At 50.6% G+C, this 17946-nt stretch overlaps 1 protein-coding gene across 2 annotated transcripts in view; it reads right to left on the bottom strand.

The window, feature by feature from the left end:
- Positions 1-358: 358 nt before the first annotated feature.
- Positions 359-17946, bottom strand: part of gnav1 (guanine nucleotide binding protein (G protein) alpha v1) — a 122880-nt gene continuing 105292 nt past the window's right edge. The window contains exons 5-8 of one of the 2 annotated variants that reach the window (XM_063030562.1): positions 15184-15313; positions 11307-11378; positions 5674-5761; positions 359-1599 (exon numbers count right to left, since the gene is read on the bottom strand). In XM_063030562.1, the coding sequence (XP_062886632.1) occupies positions 1409-1599; positions 5674-5761; positions 11307-11378; positions 15184-15313 (481 nt within the window). In that variant the 3' untranslated portion in view covers positions 359-1408. The remainder of the gene's footprint in view (positions 1600-5673; positions 5762-11306; positions 11379-15183; positions 15314-17946) is intronic. The other variant, XM_063030561.1, reaches the window with a different exon arrangement.

Raw genomic sequence — 17946 nt, 5'->3', positions numbered from 1 at the left:
GGAGCTGGCAGCCGCAGGGAATTCTCCGTCGGTCAGTGTCCCAAGGATGTCGGAACCAGAGTAGGAGAAGGCGGAATCTATGGTCTGGAGGCATCAGATCGAATCGACGTTGACCATTCTCCTTCCACACCTTCTTCCTCCTTCCTTTCCAGTCCTGATGAAGGGTCTCGGCTCGAAGCATCAACTGTTGATTCAAGCCCTACGCCTTTGGAACGTGGGAGGAGAGCCACACGGGGAAAAAGTTCGCACTGCGGTGGGGATAGAACTGATCCGCGATCGCTGGGGTGTAATGGTGTTACGCTACCGTGCTGAAAACAGAAGATTTTTGGAACAAAGGATTTCAAACCAGATCTTTCCAGAACAGTCAGAAACAAGACTTTATTGGACTTCAGTTTTTTTTCCTTTCCTAGGTATGCCAGGTTTGTATGATAAATGTTCATATGTTTTACTTAATTTAGTGTTACAGCTCGGTGACAGGCCGTTCTGGCCCACGAGCCCGTGCTGCCTAATTACACCCACGTGACCAATTACCTTACTGACCCGTATGTGGGAGGGAGCCCACATGGTCTCGAGGGGATTGTGGGAACTCCTTCCAGCAGTCGGAATTGGACACCGGCCACTGGCGCACGGTCACTGCTACACTACCGCGCCACCCATTCCTTTACTGTGAAACAGCAGGACGCGGACAGGACACTGGGGCTTTTAACTGTGCTTTATTCCGAACACGGAACCAGTGCAACTTCCTTCTCGTTGAGGAACATCAAGGCAACAAAACGCAAAGCTTCATCAGAAATGTTTAAACAAAACTTTTCTCTTTTTTAAAAAAAGAAAAGAATGCACAGCCAGCAGAAGCCGGGAGAGGCGTGGAGAGACAGCTGCACCCCTGAACAGGCTCGGCCGGCCGCGGGATTGTACCGATCAGAGGAGCCTGGCTCTCGTGCGGCGTCGACTGCTAGACCTGGTGGGCCGGTCCGTTTTACTCTCAGGCCGAATCTGAAGAAGCTTCATTTGGACTATTAACCTGCAGAAAGGTCAAGGGGACCCTCCCCTCTTGGTGTCTTGCATCCCTGCCCATATCCTCAGGGACTGGAAGCAGAAATGGTGCTGATGGAGAGATTTAAAAATGTATTCACTTTCTTGGGACTGGATCGGGTCCTCAGGGCCTCCTCCTCGAAGGGAGGGTGCAGGTTTTAAATATCCTTCATAGTTGTCCAGCCCGGAGGGGGGGTGGGGAGTGTAATTGAAGCACAGAGATTTCAAAGCCCCATCGTTTCTCCTGCATGGCTTGCCTTTCCACAGCGTGTCCCGTGAACCGTTCACTCAGTGCAGCCTCTGACCTTCTGCCTCGTCCAGTGGTGCTGGTGGTGGGGGGAGTGACCGCCACCCTGGTGGACAGGGCGTCTGCGGATCAAAGCAGGGAGACAGCTTCCAGGTTCTCCTTCACGATGGTGTCGATCACCACCTGGAAGACCACCTGGATGTTGGAGGTGTCGGTGGCCGTGGTGAAGTGGTGGTACACCAGCTTGGCCGGGTTCCGGTTCAGCAACAGGAACTGACTGGCGATGTACCGGGCAGCTGAATCCACGTCGCAGTTGGCACCTGGGCGGGCGAGGGAGGGAGGCAGGAATAAGACCAGTCACTGGCAGCCGATCGAGACTTCCACTTCCCCCGCCGACCCAAACCCGGGAGGGGGAAGTTCCAGACCAGGGGTTCCCAACCTTGTCTTTGCCATTGACCAATATAGACCCCAGGTCGGGAACCCCTGTTCTGCACTGAAGGCTGGTGCGGCAGAAACCAAGTCCACTGCTGGACCTGGTCACCTCACAACACTGCAGGTATTGGCCACCTGACTACACCAGGGGCAAACTGGTGTGGACGGGCCAAATGTCCACACCAAATACAGGTAGAAGTGTAGAGTGCCAGGGTCCAAACACTGGGACGATGGGGACAGAAGATGCTGGAATCTGGAGCCCGAGGAACTCTGCAGGGCAGGCGGCATCCGTGGAGGGAAGTGGACAGTCGACCTTTAGGGTTGAGACAAATGAAAGGCCTCGACCCTAAGCGTTGACTGCCCACTTCCTCCCACAGACACCACCTCACCCCCTGAGTCCCGCCGGCACTGTGCATGTTGCCACAGGCAAGTAGGACCAGCACAGTGAGGCAGCTCGGTCAGCATGGAAGAGAAGGGCCGAAGAGCCTGCTTTCAGTGCTGTACAGCTTTCTGCTAACTCCTGTCCAGGGGAGAGACGTGGCTTTGGGTGACGAGCGGTAGCCAGTGCATTTTGCAAAAATGGATGTGTTGTGTGATGTGAAGAGGAGACTGACATTTCTAATGTACAACATAAGCACCAGTATGTATAAGATAGGCTGAATGGCCTGCTCTTCTAGGTAATAACTGGCTAGTACTGGGAGCCTGGGAAGCTCTACACTGGCATCACCCATAGGTGAGGGTGTTTCACAAAGCCTACAGACTTGGCCAAATGATCGTTGTTGAAACCTCCCCTCCCATGCTGGTGTCTCTAACTCCCAAAGTCTCAAAGTCTGCGGAGACCCCAACCCTGATGGTCCGGGTGACCCTAAAACACCGCAGTGGGCCGTGTCTCAAATAACGATGAGTCGGAATACAGGGAGGAGATACAGTCACGTGACAGGGTGTCATGGCAACCTTACCAATACGTTGACCGGCGAGGGGGTGGGGTGCAGTGCACGTGCTCTTGTCTACGTCCGTATGAATAGTACACAAGCCAAACTTTTCATTGTATCTCGATACGTGTGACAATATAAACCAATAACCAATACCATCCTGATGAAGGGTCTCGGCCCGAAATGTCAACTGTACTCTTTTCCATCGATGCTGCCTGGCCTGCTGAGTTCCTCCAGCGTCTCATGTGTGTTGCTTTGGATTTGCAGCATCTGCAGATTTTCTCTTGTTTGGGAAATATGGGCTGATGCTGAGGTACTGACACCACTGGGAGAGTTTTTTTTCACAAGGGGGCAAGATACCAGGGAGGGGGCAATCATTTAAAAGGGGAGGAGGTTCTGGCAAGTGATGGTGGGTCTCTGAGCATCTCCACCAGGACATGAGCTGGATGGGTGAAAGGGGACACAGGTCACGAGGGGTAGCAAACACCTGCCCCCCAGGCGAGGGGATGATCTGTCTGAAACAGCTCCTGGAAAGTGGGTGTATTAGCTAAAGGTCACGGAAGCGAGGGCTGAGAACAGACCGTGACGTATTTGGGGAAGATATTTTTTTAAAGATGCAAAGAGATTGTAGAGATTATTTGTCAGATGCACGACATAGCATCAAAACACAGTGAAATGCGTTGTCTGTGCCAGGGACCAGCACGGTCCGAGGGTGTGCTGCGGGCAGCCTGGAAGCGTGGCCACATTTTGGGCGTCACGCCTCACTAACCACGCGGAGTGGGAGGAAACGGGAGCACCCGGAGGAACCCCGCGAGCGGTCACGGGGAGGACGAGGAGAACTCTTCAGAGGCAGCAGTGGGAGTTGAACCCGGACGGCTGGCACGGTAACACGTTGCGCTGTTGAGCGACCCCGCCACCCCGGCAGCTTAACGTCTGCAGCTGAAAGGGGCGAGACAGAGGTCAAAGAGGCATGGATCGAGTGCATAGCCAGAGACACTTCCCCAGGGCGGAAACAGCCAACACAAGCGTGCTTAACCTCAGGTGTTTTGAGGAAAGTTGAGGCAGAAAACCAGAGAAGAGTTTTGATAACGGCTGGGGTCACCTGCCTTGTAAAGACACTGCCCAGAAGAAGACGATGGCAAACCACTGCCAAGAACAATCATGGTCATGGAAAGACCGAGATCGCCCACGTCACACGACACGGCACTTAATGAAGGAACAAAGTGGTTATCGAATCCTTGCTGGCTGGGTAAACCAGGTCTGCAAGGGTTAACGGCATGTTTGAATTGAATTGACTTTATTACTTACATACAGGAGGAGTAAAAATCTTTACATTACGTCTCCGACTAAATGTGCAATGTGGAAGAACTGGCTGCAGAATACGCCGGAATGCTTCGGACTGTGGCGGGCACCACAGCAATGCCATCCCTGCCCGCGCAGCGCTGGCCAATTGGACTGATTGGACTACACAGCCAGGGGTGGTAGGGAGCAGCTGAGATCTCTGAACTGATACCGCCATCAATCCACCGAGGAGATAGACTGGAGAATTACACAAAACTGATGGCCGTTTTCCATCAAAATCCATTATCAATGCTTTTATATTCTTCCCCAGCAAACCGGCTGTGCTGTCCCGGATGTCACTGCTGCTCTCAATGTGGGTTTAAATGTTTTCAGCCACAAAGTGAGGAGAATGTGGGAACTGCTTTTCTAAACCATCCTGTGGACTTGTTCCTCATTATTTCAGTAAACTCTTCAACCCTCAGATCTCTGTGCTAGAATCATGGAGTTGTTCAGCACAGAAAGAGGCTCTTCGGCCCATTGAGCCCGTGCTGACCAGCAAGCAGCCTTTCCTACACGAGCCTCATTTTGTTCTCCCCAAACCCCTGACCTCACCACCTAGCTGGTGATTGTGCTGTCTGCCCGCATTGCATTTCTTCTGTAATGCCTGACGTGCATACACTGCATTTTTACTACTTCTCCCTTGCGCTGCCTCGTGCAACAAGATTATCTCAAACAGAAGATATTCTGCAGATGCTGTAAGTCGAGAGTGAAGCACATGAGATGCAGGAGGAACTCAGCAGGCCAGGCAGCACCAATGGAGAGGAATCTACGGTTCAGGCTGAGACCCTTCATCAGATGAACAGACAGAGGAGGAAGGGGAGAGAGGGGGTACGGAGAGAGGGGGTGGGGAGAGAGGGGTAGGGAGAGAGGGGGTACGGAGAGAGAGGGGTGGGAGAGAGGGGTAGGGAGAGAGGAGGAAGGGGAGAGAGGGGGTAGGGAGAGAGGGGGAAGGGAGAGAGGGGGAGGGGAAGGGAGAGAGGGGGAAGGGAGAGAGGGGGAAGGGAGAGAGGGGGTGGGGAGAGGGGGGAAGGGAGAGAGGGGGAAGGGAGAGAGGAGGAAGGGGAGAGAGGGGGTAGGGAGAGAGGGGGAAGGGAGAGAGGGGGAAGGGAGAGAGGGGGAGGGGAAGGGAGAGAGGGGGAAGGGAGAGAGGGGGAGGGGAAAGGGAGAGAGGGGGAGGGGAAAGGGAGAAAGGGGGAAGGGGAAGCGAGAAGGGGGAAGGGGAAGCGAGAGAGGGGAAGGGGAAGCGAGAAGGGGGAAGGGGAAGCGAGAGAGGGGAAGGGTAAGAGAGATGGGGAAGGGGAAGCGAGAGGGGGAAGGGGAAGTGAGACGGGGGAAGGGAGAGGGGGGAAGGGGAAGCGAGAGAGGGGAAGGGTAAGGGAGAGAAGGGGAGGGGGAAGGGGAAGGGAGGGGGAGGGAAAGTGAGGGAGAGACAGAAAAGGCAGAGAGAGATACAAAGGAGAGAGAACGACAGAGAACGACAGAGAAAAAGATAGTGAAACAGTGACGGAAAGATAGTGAGTGAGGGGGTAAGGGGGAGAGAGAGAGAGAGAGAAAGACAGAGAAAGAGGAGAGAGAAAGAGAGTGGGAAGGAGGGATAGAAAGAGGGAGATCAATAGAAAGATAAAAGCAGATGTGAAGGAGACCGAGAGGGAGAGGGAGAGATTGCGATTGCCAAGCACACCCACGTACCTCTGTATTGTGTGAAATACAGCCGCAGGTGTCTCCCCGAGTGCAGAATCTTCTCTTGAAACAAATCAATCTTATTCAGGAACAAAATCTAAACAAAGCATTTCATTATAAAAGCAAACATGTTAGCTTCTGATATCTCAAATAATATTAGGAATTAAATTAATCCCAGTCCCTAAATTCCACATTGCACACTGAATTGAGTTTTGTGGTTTGATGTTCTGGAATTTTATCATGAATAATTCAGTTCTTCACTGACATGACTTGTTAGCTTGAGAACGGGGGTGCGAGGGACCCCCTGACAGAGTCATGGCTCTTGAATGTACAACATGAGGGGTGTAACAGGCTGACCCCAGGAGTGTCAGTAAGCAACCCATATCAGGGAACAAAATAAAACTTACTAAATGAATCTATTAAGTGGACAATAACGTTAAGTAGAATTGTCAAGCATGACAGAGCTGACCATTTGTCACCAGTTATTTTCTGCTTTTTAATTACAAATGTCAGATAGCGCTGGTAATGAGCAGAACTGAAATAATTAGAGGTCAGAGGTGGACAGGCTGAAAATAACTTTCACGATGAGAGGAGGTTTCAGAATAATTCCTCGGGCATGGGGGAGACTTTGCCAAGGCAACCAGCATTTTTCAAAACCTGCTCGTCTCATTTCTCCTCCTCTCTATCCCCACCTTCCCGTATTGTGGAACTTCCTGGCCCTCGCGAGCCACCACCTTCCGCTTGCCATTCTCCGTTCAGACCACGGCTGCCGCCTTCGAATTGTCCCCTAACTCGTTCCCCTGGCGTTTCCTCACCTCGCCCTTCCCAGGGCCCAGCAATCCCCGACTCCATCCCCTCCGAGAGAGCACATCCACCCACTCGGTCCTCGGGAGCCCCACAGCACCGTGTTCCCTCGCCTCCCAGCAATACCTCCCTCTCTGTGGCACCATCAGCCGGCTGTACCTCTCACCGGATCCCTGCCCCTTTCAACCGACAGACTCAACTCTTGTTCTGGCCTTCCTTACGACACAGGAGCCCACTGAGTCCATGCTGGGTCACAGAGACATCGCAATTCTTTCAGTAACCTCCCCTGCCAATTAAGTAAGTGAAATTCTACAGTCATTACCCTTGGTAATGATGACAGATACCTGGGGATACGAATTGACAATAAACTGGACGGGTCAAAGAACACTGAGGCTGTCTACAAGAAGGGTCAGAGCCATCTCTATTTCCTGAGGAGACTGAGGTCCTTTAACATCTGCCGAACGATGCTGAGGATGTTCTACGAGTCTGTGGTGGCCAGTGATATCATGTTTGCTGTTGTGTGCTGGGGCAGCAGGCTGAGGGTAGCAGACACCAACAGAATCAACAAACTCATTCGTAAGGCCAGTGATGTTGTGGGGATGGAACTGGACTCTCTCACGGTGGTGTCTGAAAAGAGGATGCTGTCTAAGTTGCATGCCATCTTGGACAATGTCTCCCATCCACTACATAATGTACTGGGTGGGCACAGGAGTACATTCAGCCAGAGACTCATTCCTCCGAGCTGCAACACAGAGCGTCATAGGAAGTCATTCCTGCCTGTGGCCATCAAACTTTACAACTCCTCCCTTGGAGGGTCAGATACCCTGAGCCAATAGGCTGGACCTGGACTTATTTCATAATTTACTGGCATAATTTACATATTACTATTTAACTACTTATGGTTCTATTACTATTTATTATTTATGGTGCAACTGTAACAAAAACCAATTTCCCCCGGGATCAATAAAGTATGACTATGACTATGGTGGAGGGTTACAGGAACTTATTAAGTAAGGGGTGCAGTCAGTTGTTGGTGAGACCATCACCCCGACTGGGGCACAGGCTGCCGACAGCGGCTCACCATGGTCCTCTATCCCGCGCCAGCCTTCTTAAGTTGCCCCCCAGCTGTAGTCCATCTTCTTGGCGTCAGCCTCAAGTTCGTGTCGCCAGGCGTTCTTTGCCCAGTCTCTCCAGCTTTCCCTGGGGATTCCATGATAACGTTTCCCCCGGTGATGTTGGTGCTTGGCTGACACAACGTAGATCCGTCCTGCTGATAACTTCGGGCCAGAGATCCGGAGGATTTTTCTCAGGCAGCTGTTGAGAAAGGCCTACACCTCCCTGATGACAGTCTCTGCCATCCTCCCCGCCCCGCACAGAACTGACTTCACGCTGGAGTCGGACAGTCAGATCTTAGTGAATTGCGACGTTTCCCTGGAGCATCGGAGCTCTTGAGCTGGATGAAAGCTGGCTTAGCTTTGCCAGTCCTTTCCTTGACATTCGCATCGATGAGGCCCTGGCCAGCAATGGCACTACCTAGGTAGGTGAAAGCTTCTATCTACTCAACTGGACTTTTCCCTCAGATCGATTTGACCGCTGCAGGCTGAGTGATATTGAGGACTTTAGTTTTCCCTTTGTGGATGTTAAGGCCATGGTCATGGTAGGGTAACACTATTACAGCCAGGTTCAGTTCCGCTGCTGTCTGTAAGAGGTTTGTACGCTCTCTTTGTGACCGTGTGTTTCCTCTGGGTGCTCCGGTTTCCTCCCACAGTCCAAAGGCGTACAGTTAAGGACAGGGTTAGTGAGTTGTGGGCATGCTTTGTTGCTGCTGAAAGCGTAGTGACAATTGTGGGCAGCTACCCAGCACATCTTTGCTGATTTGATTTGATGCAAATGGCATATTTCACTGCACGTTTCGATGTACGTGTGACAAATAAAGATTATCTGATCCTGACGTCTCCTCACAGCCTCTTCCATCACCTATCCAGTTCCCTCACCATTCCGCCCACAAGTTACATCTCCCTCCTCTTGTCCAGCTCCCAGACCAGAGACGCTCCCCACCTACTCCCAGACCAGAGACGCTCCCCACCTACTCCCAGACCAGAGACGCTCCCCACCTACTCTCAGACCAGACGGCTCCCCACTGACTCTCAGACCAGACGGTTCCCCACCTACTCCCAGACTAGAGACGCTCCCCACTGGCTCCCAGACCAGAGACGGCTCCCAGGTCAGAGACGCTCCCCACCTACTCCCAGACCAGACTGTTCCCCAGCTGCTCCCAGACTACAGACGGCTCCCCACTGGCTCCCAGACCAGAGACGGCTCCCAGACCAGAGACGGCTCCCAGGTCAGAGACGCTCCCCACCTACTCCCAGACCAGACTGTTCCCCAGCTGCTCCCAGACCAGAGACGCTGCCCACTTGCATCTACTAGAGCAAACTCATGCATTGGAAGGAGCATATGACACAGGCTGTGGACTACCACATCTTCTGTTTTACACAATAAACCACCTCACCACAGGTCTGAGGAGACATCAGGTCTGGACAAAAGGTGGCTCTTCTCCTGGCCCCAACATCCCCTCTCCCCTCCCCTCTCTTCTCTCCAGCTCAAAGATGTCCACGGAAACAGACAGAGAAGTGTGATGATCAACACGACACCAGGACTGCGTTGGGAGCAGCCTGCGAGCGTCACCATGCCTCTGACACCAACAAGGCATCCCCACAACAGAACTGCAATCAGCCGAACGCAGCAAATAGTCACAGACTTCAGGTGAAAACGGTTTCCTACATCTCTGAAACACAAGAGATCCCGCAGATGCTGGAAGATAATAAACTACAGAGGACAATATCTCTGGAGGGAAATAACCCACTGAATTAAAGATTTAGAGATTAGAATTACTTGTCACATGTACAGTACTGTACAATAGTCTCAGGCACGTATATATAGCTAGGGTGCCTAAGACTTTTACACAGCACTGTATTTGTCAACCTGGAGCGGACAGCAAGTGTGTAAATCTGGTGGGAGCAAAGGATGTGGGGAACGGCGAGGGAGGCGTTCCGTAGGAGGGGTGTGAGACACCCAGCCCTGAGACACCGGGCAAGGTCATTTGATTCCAAACAATCGGTTTATTGATCATTTCAGAATGTCTCTCACTCTCTCACCTCCCTCCCCTTTTTCCCCAACCAGGACTCCCCTCTCCCTGTCCCCCTTCCCACTCTCAGTCTACATTGGGACTCATATCAGAATCAGGTTTGTCTTCACTCACACACGTCATGAAATTTGCTTTTTCTCTTTGCGGCAGCAGTACAGTGCAAGGCATAAAATTACTAGGTATTACACAAAAGTCTGAGGCACCTGAGCTAAATACTGTATGTGCCTAGGACTTCCACACAGTCCTGTACCTGGTGGAAAAGGGGAGGTGTAACAAGACCTGGGTGTCATTGTACACCAGTCATTGAAAGTGGGCATGCAGGTACAGCAGGCGGTGAAACAGGCGAATGGTATGCTGGCATTCATAGCAAGAGGATTCGAGTACAGGAGCAGGGAGGTTCTACTGCAGTTGTACAAGGCCTTGGTGAGACCACACCTGGAGTATTGTGTGCAGTTTTGGTCCCCTAATCTGAGGAAAGACATTCTTGCCATAGAGGGAGTACAAAGAAGGTTCACCAGATTGATTCCTGGGATGGCAGGACTTTCATATGATGAAAGACTGGATCAACTAGGCTTATACTCTCTGGAATTTAGAAGATTGAGGGGGGATCTGATTGAAACGTATAAAATTCTAAAGGAATTGGACAGGCTAGATGCAGGAAGATTGTTCCCGATGTTGGGGAAGTCCAGAACAAGGGGTCACAGTTTGAGGATAAAGGGGAAGCCTTTTAGGACCGAGATGAGGAAAAACTTCTTCTCACAGAGAGTGGTGAATCTGTGGAATTCTCTGCCACAGGAAACTGTTGAGGCCAGTTCATTGGCTATATTTAAGAGGGAGTTAGATATGGCCCTTGTGGCTAAAGGGATCGGGGGGTATGGAGAGAAGGCAGGTACAGGGTTCTGAGTTGGATGATCAGCCATGATCATACTGAATGGCGGTGCAGGCTCGAAGGGCCGAATGGCCTACTCCTGCATCTATTTTCTATGTTTCTATGAAACATAACGTGAAATACTGTACATCATAAATACAAAATAATCTGCAGACGCTGGGGTCAAAGCAACACTCACAACACGCTGGAGGAACTCAGCAGGTCACGCAGCATCCATGGAAACGATGAGTTAACATTTCGGGCCAGAACCTGACGAAGGGTTCCGGCCCAAAACGTTGATTCATCGTTTCCACGGATGCTGCCCGACCTGCTGAGTTCCTCCAGCGTGTTGTGAGTGACACTGTACGTCATTTGTGTCAATGACCAACACAGTCCGAGGATTATGCTGGGGGCAGCCCACAAGCGTTGCCACGCTTCCTGCGCCAATGTAGCATGCCCGCAACTTACTATCCCACACCCTAACTGTACGTCTTTGGAATGTGGGGGGGAGTCCGAGGCACTCAGAGGAAACCCACTCGGGCACAGGGAACTCCTTACAGAGCACGGTGGGAACTGAGCCCAGTTCGCCGGTGCTGTGAAGTGTTACACTAGCCACCACAGTACCACGGCACCCACAGCTCTGGAGAGCAATCTCACTCATTCACCCACTCCCCTCTTCCTCTTCTCAATGTAAGGTCGCCCACAGTTCCTCTCTCCACAGATGCTGCCTGGCCTGCTGAGTGTTTCCACATTGTCCTCTTTTCATTTATCGACCTGAGTTATTTGCATGGACGTGATCAATTTCTCATGAAGGTGACCTACCATGGAGGTGTTCCTGAAGAAGATGTTGTTGCAGATGGAGGAAAAGAGCCTCAAACTCTCCTGCAGCCGGTTCTGGAATGGAGGGAAGGTATAGAGAGAGAGAAGGAGAGGTTAGAGTCACATCACCAGAGTGTCTCCTGAACTCAGGCAGCCACACAGAGTCTTGCCTGGAGTTTACAGTCAGCCGTGGAAAACGGCTTCAGAAATGTACGTCACTTAATTGTATCCTGATAACAGAGACGGCTTTTAGTTCTGAAGAGTATTCTGAAATTAGGAAGAGAGATGAGAACATAGAACACCACAGCACAGTACAGGCCCTCTGGCCCATGATGTCCTGCCAGTCTTTCAATCTACACTAAGAATATTCTAATCTAGGGGTTCCCAATCTGGGGTGCAATGCACCCTTCGGTTAATGGGAGGGGTCCATGACATAAAAAAGGGTTGGGAACTCTGTTCTAATCCTACCCTCCTATAGAGCTGTGAATGAAGGTGAGGGACCTTCTTCCTGTACAACCATCATATCATCATCATCATTATGTGCCGTGTCATATGACATTATTATGTGCCGTCGTATGACATCATTATGTGCTGTGTCGTATGACATCATTATTATGTGCCATGTCGTATGACATCATTATGTGCCATGTCATATGACATCATTATGTGCCGTGTCATATGACATCATTATGTGCTGTGTCATATGAAGTGGGTGATAACCATGATTGTTCTTGGGAAAATTTTCTACAGAAGTGGTTTGCCATTGTCTTCTTCTGGGCAGTGTCTTTACAAGAGGGGTGACCCCAGCCATTATTGATACTCGTCAGAGATTGTCTGCCTGGTGTCAGTAGTCACATAACCAGGACTTGTGATCTGCACCAGCTGCTCATACAACCATCCACCACCTGACCCCATGGCTTCATGTCACCCTGATCGGGAGGTGAGGGGGGGCTAAGCAGGTGCTACACCCTGCCCGGGGGGGAGGGGGGACCTGCAGACTAGAGGAGGGAGGAATGCCTTACCCCTCCTTTGGTAGGGACGTAACTCCCTCGCATTACCAGTGATGCCAAAAAGCAGGGGCAGAGTAATTGGCAAAAGCAACAGAGGTAAAATATTTCTACCCGGGGGCCCCGGAACTCACTGCCCAAGGGAGCAGTAAACCCCCTCCACATTTAAACAGGACAACCAGCCATGACCTGCAGGGTTATAAGGAAAATAGCAGGTAAGCTAGCACAGACCAGATGGGCTGAATGGCCCTGTGTCACAAAGATTAACTTTGTCATGTGACCGTACATGGAAATGCATAGCTTGTGTCAAATCAAATCAATTCAGTAAGGATTTTGCCGGGCACTGCCCGCAAGTGTTGCCAGGCTTCCGATGTCAATATAGCACACCCTCAACCCACTAACCCTAACTTTGGACTGTGGGAGGAAACCCGAGCACCCGGAGGAAACCCACACGGTCACAGGGAGAACGTACAAACTCCTTACGGACAGTGGCGGGAATCGAACCCCGACCTTTGCAACTGGCTCTGTGAAGTGTCGTACTAACCGCTAGGCTATTTAAATAGGGAGCATTTAAACACGGTTACGGAGCCAGAGCCGGGAAGGGCAGGATTAGACAGAGAGATCTCTCTCCATCAGCACGGGAAACGATGGGCTGAGCAGTCCCCTCTCAGCATCATGAATTTTCTAATGATTCAACGATGACACAAAGCTGGGAGGAGTGGTGAGCAGCGAGGTGTATTGAAGCTGACTACAAAGAGCTGCAGGAAGGGGCGGACAGGTGGGAGATGAAATGTGACGGCGAGGAGTTCAAAGCGTTGCTGCTGGGTGGGAAAAGCAAGCCGAGCGAGTCAACCCAATAAACAGGGTAGAGTAGAAGCGGTGCCAGAACAGGGAGACCGGAGCAGGTGGGTCACAGGCGCAAAATCGGCATTTGAAGGAGAGACAGGAGACTGGAAGGCTTTGGCAAATCAGACAGCCTCAGTGCAGAGAGAGACAGTCAGCCTTCGGGGACTTTTCATTAGAAATGGACGTGTAAATTGGGCAGGGGGAGAATACGGGGGGTGGGGAAAGTCTGTGATAAGGTGGAAAAAATAAAATTAAAACAGCCCATTAAAACAGCGCATAATTGTGGGAAGAAAAGGAGCACACAGCAGAAATAGTTTGATTCGATATCAAACCCTGCAGGTTCCAATGTTCCTCCGCCACATCACGATACGTCTAAAGAAAACAGTACTTCCTCTGGCTAACACACACACAATGCCGGAGGAACTCTAGAAAGGAACAAACAGGCGAAGTTTTGGGCCGAAGCCCTTCACCAGGACTGGAGAGGGAGGGGGGAAGAAGCCAGAATAAGTTGGGGGGAGGGGAAGCAGAACAAGCTGGCGGGTGAGGGGGATGTTCATGCCGTCAGGTTGGAGGCTACCCACTCGGAATATGAGGTGTTGCTCCTCCGCACCAACACCCTTGGGTACATGTGACAGGTGCTACAGAAATTCAGGTTCAGCTCTTTTCAAAAGCTCCTCTTTCAGATCAGCAGCTCAGCCGTTGTCGCCTGCGGGCACCTTCCAGGCCCCGTACCTGCCACTGGTCCAGTGGGACGACGAGGTGTTGAACAGATACAACAGGTCAGAGCGGGAGTGTGCTGCAGGATTAGAGCGAAAGGCGGCTGGGAATTCAGGGCTGCCCTCGCAATCTGAACGGAAGTCACTTGCAGAGCAACTACCCAACGTATGCCGACTAGGAAGAGTAATCCTACACGGCCAACCATTTTAATTCCCCGCCCCATTCCCATCCCGACATGTCGGTCCCCGGCCTCCTCTTTTGTCCCGATGGGGCCACGCTCAGTGTGGAGAAGCAATACCTCATATCCTGTCTAGTCAGCCTCCAAACTGGTGGCAGGAACATCAATTTCTCCCTCCGGTAATTTACTTTCTTCTCTCTTCCCCCTTCTTCTATTCCCCTCGCTGGCCTCTTAATTCTTCACCCCCTCCGCCGGATGCCCCTCATCCTTCCCCTTCTCCTGAGGTCCACTCTCCTCCCCTATCAGATTCTTTCACCTCCGGTCCTTTAACCTTTCCCACCCACCTGGCTTCACCTATCGCCGTCCAGCTATCCTCCTTCCTCCCACCTATTCCGGCATCTTCCCGTGCTGAAGAAGGGTCTCGGCCCGAAACGACGACTCTTCATGCTTTTCCACAGATGCTGCCTGACCTGCTGAGTTCCTGCAGCATTTTGTGCGTGTTAATTCTGTCTGTGCAGGAAGTGGGCATACAGTCACAGAGCTGAATTACTGTAATACATAGGGCTGTATAATTTTTTGGCCTGCTTCTATGACCTTGTGATGGAACTGACAGATAAGGGGAGGCGGGCCTCCCCCAAGCCAGAGGGACAGAAGCTGGGCACTGGGATGGGGGGAAGAGACTGAACCCCAGTGGACAGACTGATCAGAGGGAGGAACTAATCACTAAAGCTTAAGTGCAGACACACCCAGCCCTGAGACACCGGGCAAGGTCATTTGATGCCAAACAAATGGTTTATCGATCACTACAGAATATCTCTCCAGTGCTTCCTGCCCCCTTCCCCTTTTCCCAACCATGATTCCCTTCTCCCTTGCCCCCTTCCCACTCTCAGTCCACAATAGAGACCCATAATCAGAATCAGGTTTATCATCACTCACATATGTCATGAAACGTGTTTTTGTTGTGGCAGCAGTACAGTGCGATACATAAAATTACTGCAGTACTGTGCAAAAGTCTTACGCACCCTAACTATACATCAGTGTGCCTATGAACTTTGCACAGTAGCATACGTACAATAAGTTCACTTTGAACTTTGAACCAGGCTACAGGCAGATTCCTGACAAAGAACGTTACCACGGATGGCTCCTCCAGCAGCGACATGTCGTATCCGCTCAAGGCCGCCACGAAGAGCACCGCTCTCACGTCCTCGAAGCAGCTAATCCATTTCCTCCGCTCCGTCCGCTGTCCCCCAACGTCGTACAGCCTGGAATCCGTAAGGACAAAGAGCGGTTACTGCCCCATCCCCGCCGGGTGTGGAGAAAGGGAGCTCCCTGGGTCAGAGGTCACCACCCCACGCAGCCTTGGGGGAACTATCACATGGGGCTATAAAACTTGGTAAGAAGTTTTAAGTTATAGGTGTGAACATCCCGACCTGATCCAACCATGTTAACGCCACGACCAAGCAAGCTCACCGACGACTCCTACTTCCTCAGGCAGCTAAAGAAATTCAGCTTGTTCATGTTAACTCCTGACAAGCTTTACCAGTGCACAGACCACCCTTTTGTGCGCTCTTTCGTTCCCAATAACTCAACTGATCTCGATCTCCAGAAACCTCCCACAGCGCACTCTCATCGTCAGATTATGAATGGCCCAACTTGCAGACAGTAACTTAAATGCTTCCAGTAATTCAAATAAAATGCTTCATGGTTTTCATTAAGGACTAGATACAGTCTGTATGGCATGAGTTTAATCATGGGTAGTGTTACGGGCAGACTATTATTTAGATGGGGAGAGAATTCAAAATGCAGAGATGCAAAGGGACTTGGGAGTCCTCGAGCAGGATACCCTAAAGATTAACCTCCAGGTTGAGTCAGTGGTGAAGAAGGCAAATGCAATGTTGACATTCATTTCTAGAGGTATAGAATATATGAGCAGGGATGTTGAGGTTTTATAAGGCATTCCTGAGACCACATTTGGAGTATTGTGTGCATTTTTGGGCTACTTATCTTAGAAAGGATATACTGACATTGGAGAGGGTTCAGAGAAGATTCACGAGAATGATTCCAGGAATGAAGGGATTACCATATGAGGAATGTCTGGCAACTCTTGGGCTGTATTCCCTGGAGCTCAGGAGAATGAGGGGGGATCTCATAGAAACATTCCAAATGTTAAAAGGCCTGAACAGATTAGATATGGCAAAATTATTTCCTACCTGGGACGAGAAGGCACGACTTCAGGATTGAAGGCCATCCTTTTAGAGTTGAGATGCGGAGAAATTACTTTAGTCAGAGGGTGGTAAATCTGTGGAATTTGTTGCCACGAGCAGCTGTGGAGGCCGTCATTGGGTGCATTTAAGGCAGAGATAGATAGGTAATTGATTAGCCAGGACATCAAAGGGTATGGGGAGAAGGCAGGGGTGTGGGGATGACTGGAAGAATTGGATCAGCCCATGATTGAATGGCGGGGCAGACTCGATGGGCCGAATGGCCTGCTTCTGCTCCGGTATGGTCTTATTAGGGCAATAATTCAACAAGTGAAAGAATGGTAGGAGGTTCACGAATGATGAGATTGGCAGTGGCAGATCAGCCACTCCAGTCTCCATCCCCCTCCTCCAACCCTCTATCTACTACCTCAGCCATTGCACTGTACACACTTCTAACCACTTTTTATAATCCATGCTTCTACTTAAATATTTATTTCAGTAGTTATGTTCTGGAAGACCACAATCTGTGCGGACTGGAAATAATACCTCTGCTTCGCTGACAATCAACACTGGTGCACCTCAGGGGGCTCTACTCTCTCTACACCATGACTGTGGTCAGGCACAGCTCAAATTCCATCTATAAATTTGCTGTTGATACAACCACTGTTGGTAGAATCTCAGATGGAGACGAGAGGGCGTACAGGTATACCAGCTAGTGGAGTGGGGCTGCAGCAACAACCTGGCACTCAACGTCAGCAAGACCAAAGTGCTGATTGTGGACTTCAGGAAGAGTAAGATGAGGGAACATGAACCAACCCTCAAGGACGGATCAGAAGTGGAGAGTGGGCAGTTTCAAGATCCTGGGTGTCAATGTCTCTGAGGACCTAATGTGGTGCCAACATATCGATGTAGCAGCAATTTGAGAAGATTTGTTTTGTCATCTAAATCACCCAAAAACCTCTACAGATGTACTGTGGAGAGCATTTCTGCCTGGCTGCATCACCATCTAGTATGGTGGGGGGACTGCCAAACACGATCGAAGTAAGCTGCAGGAAGTTGTAAAGTTAGTCAGCTCCATCACAGGCACGAGCCTCTGTAGAGTCCAGGACATCTTCAGGAGGTGATACCTCAAAAAAATAACATCCATTATTGAGGACCTCCAGCACCCAGGGCATGCCCCCTCCTCACTGTTACCATCAGGAGCCTGAGGGCACACACTCAACGATTCAGGAACAGCTTCTTCCCCTCTGCCATCCGACTTCTGAATGGACATTGAACACATGAACACTACCTACTTTTGTTTTATTTGTTTTTGCACAACTTATTTAACTATTTAATATACACTGCTGTAAACTTACTGTAATTCCGTTTTCTCCCCTATAGTATCATGTATAGCGTTGTACTGCGTCCACAAAGTTAACAAATTTCACAACATGTACTGGTGATATTAAACCTGACTCTGATTCTTTCTACACATTCTATTCCAGATCCATACTTTAACCTCCAACATTACTTTTTTATGTTTCTTTGTTCTCTATAATTGTTGAATGTTGTTTTTGTGACATGTGAAATCTGTTGTTTTTGGGGCAGCCCTCCACTGGTCGGGGTTGCCCACAGATGTTGGATCCCAGCTGACTACACAATAGGCAAGCCAGAGTAATACCAGAATTAGGCCACTCGGCCCATCGAGTCTG

The sequence above is a fragment of the Mobula hypostoma genome, chromosome 22 (assembly GCF_963921235.1).
Source record: "Mobula hypostoma chromosome 22, sMobHyp1.1, whole genome shotgun sequence".
Classification (NCBI taxonomy): Eukaryota; Metazoa; Chordata; class Chondrichthyes; order Myliobatiformes; family Myliobatidae; genus Mobula; species Mobula hypostoma.
This window is presented reverse-complemented; position numbering and strand designations above follow the sequence as displayed.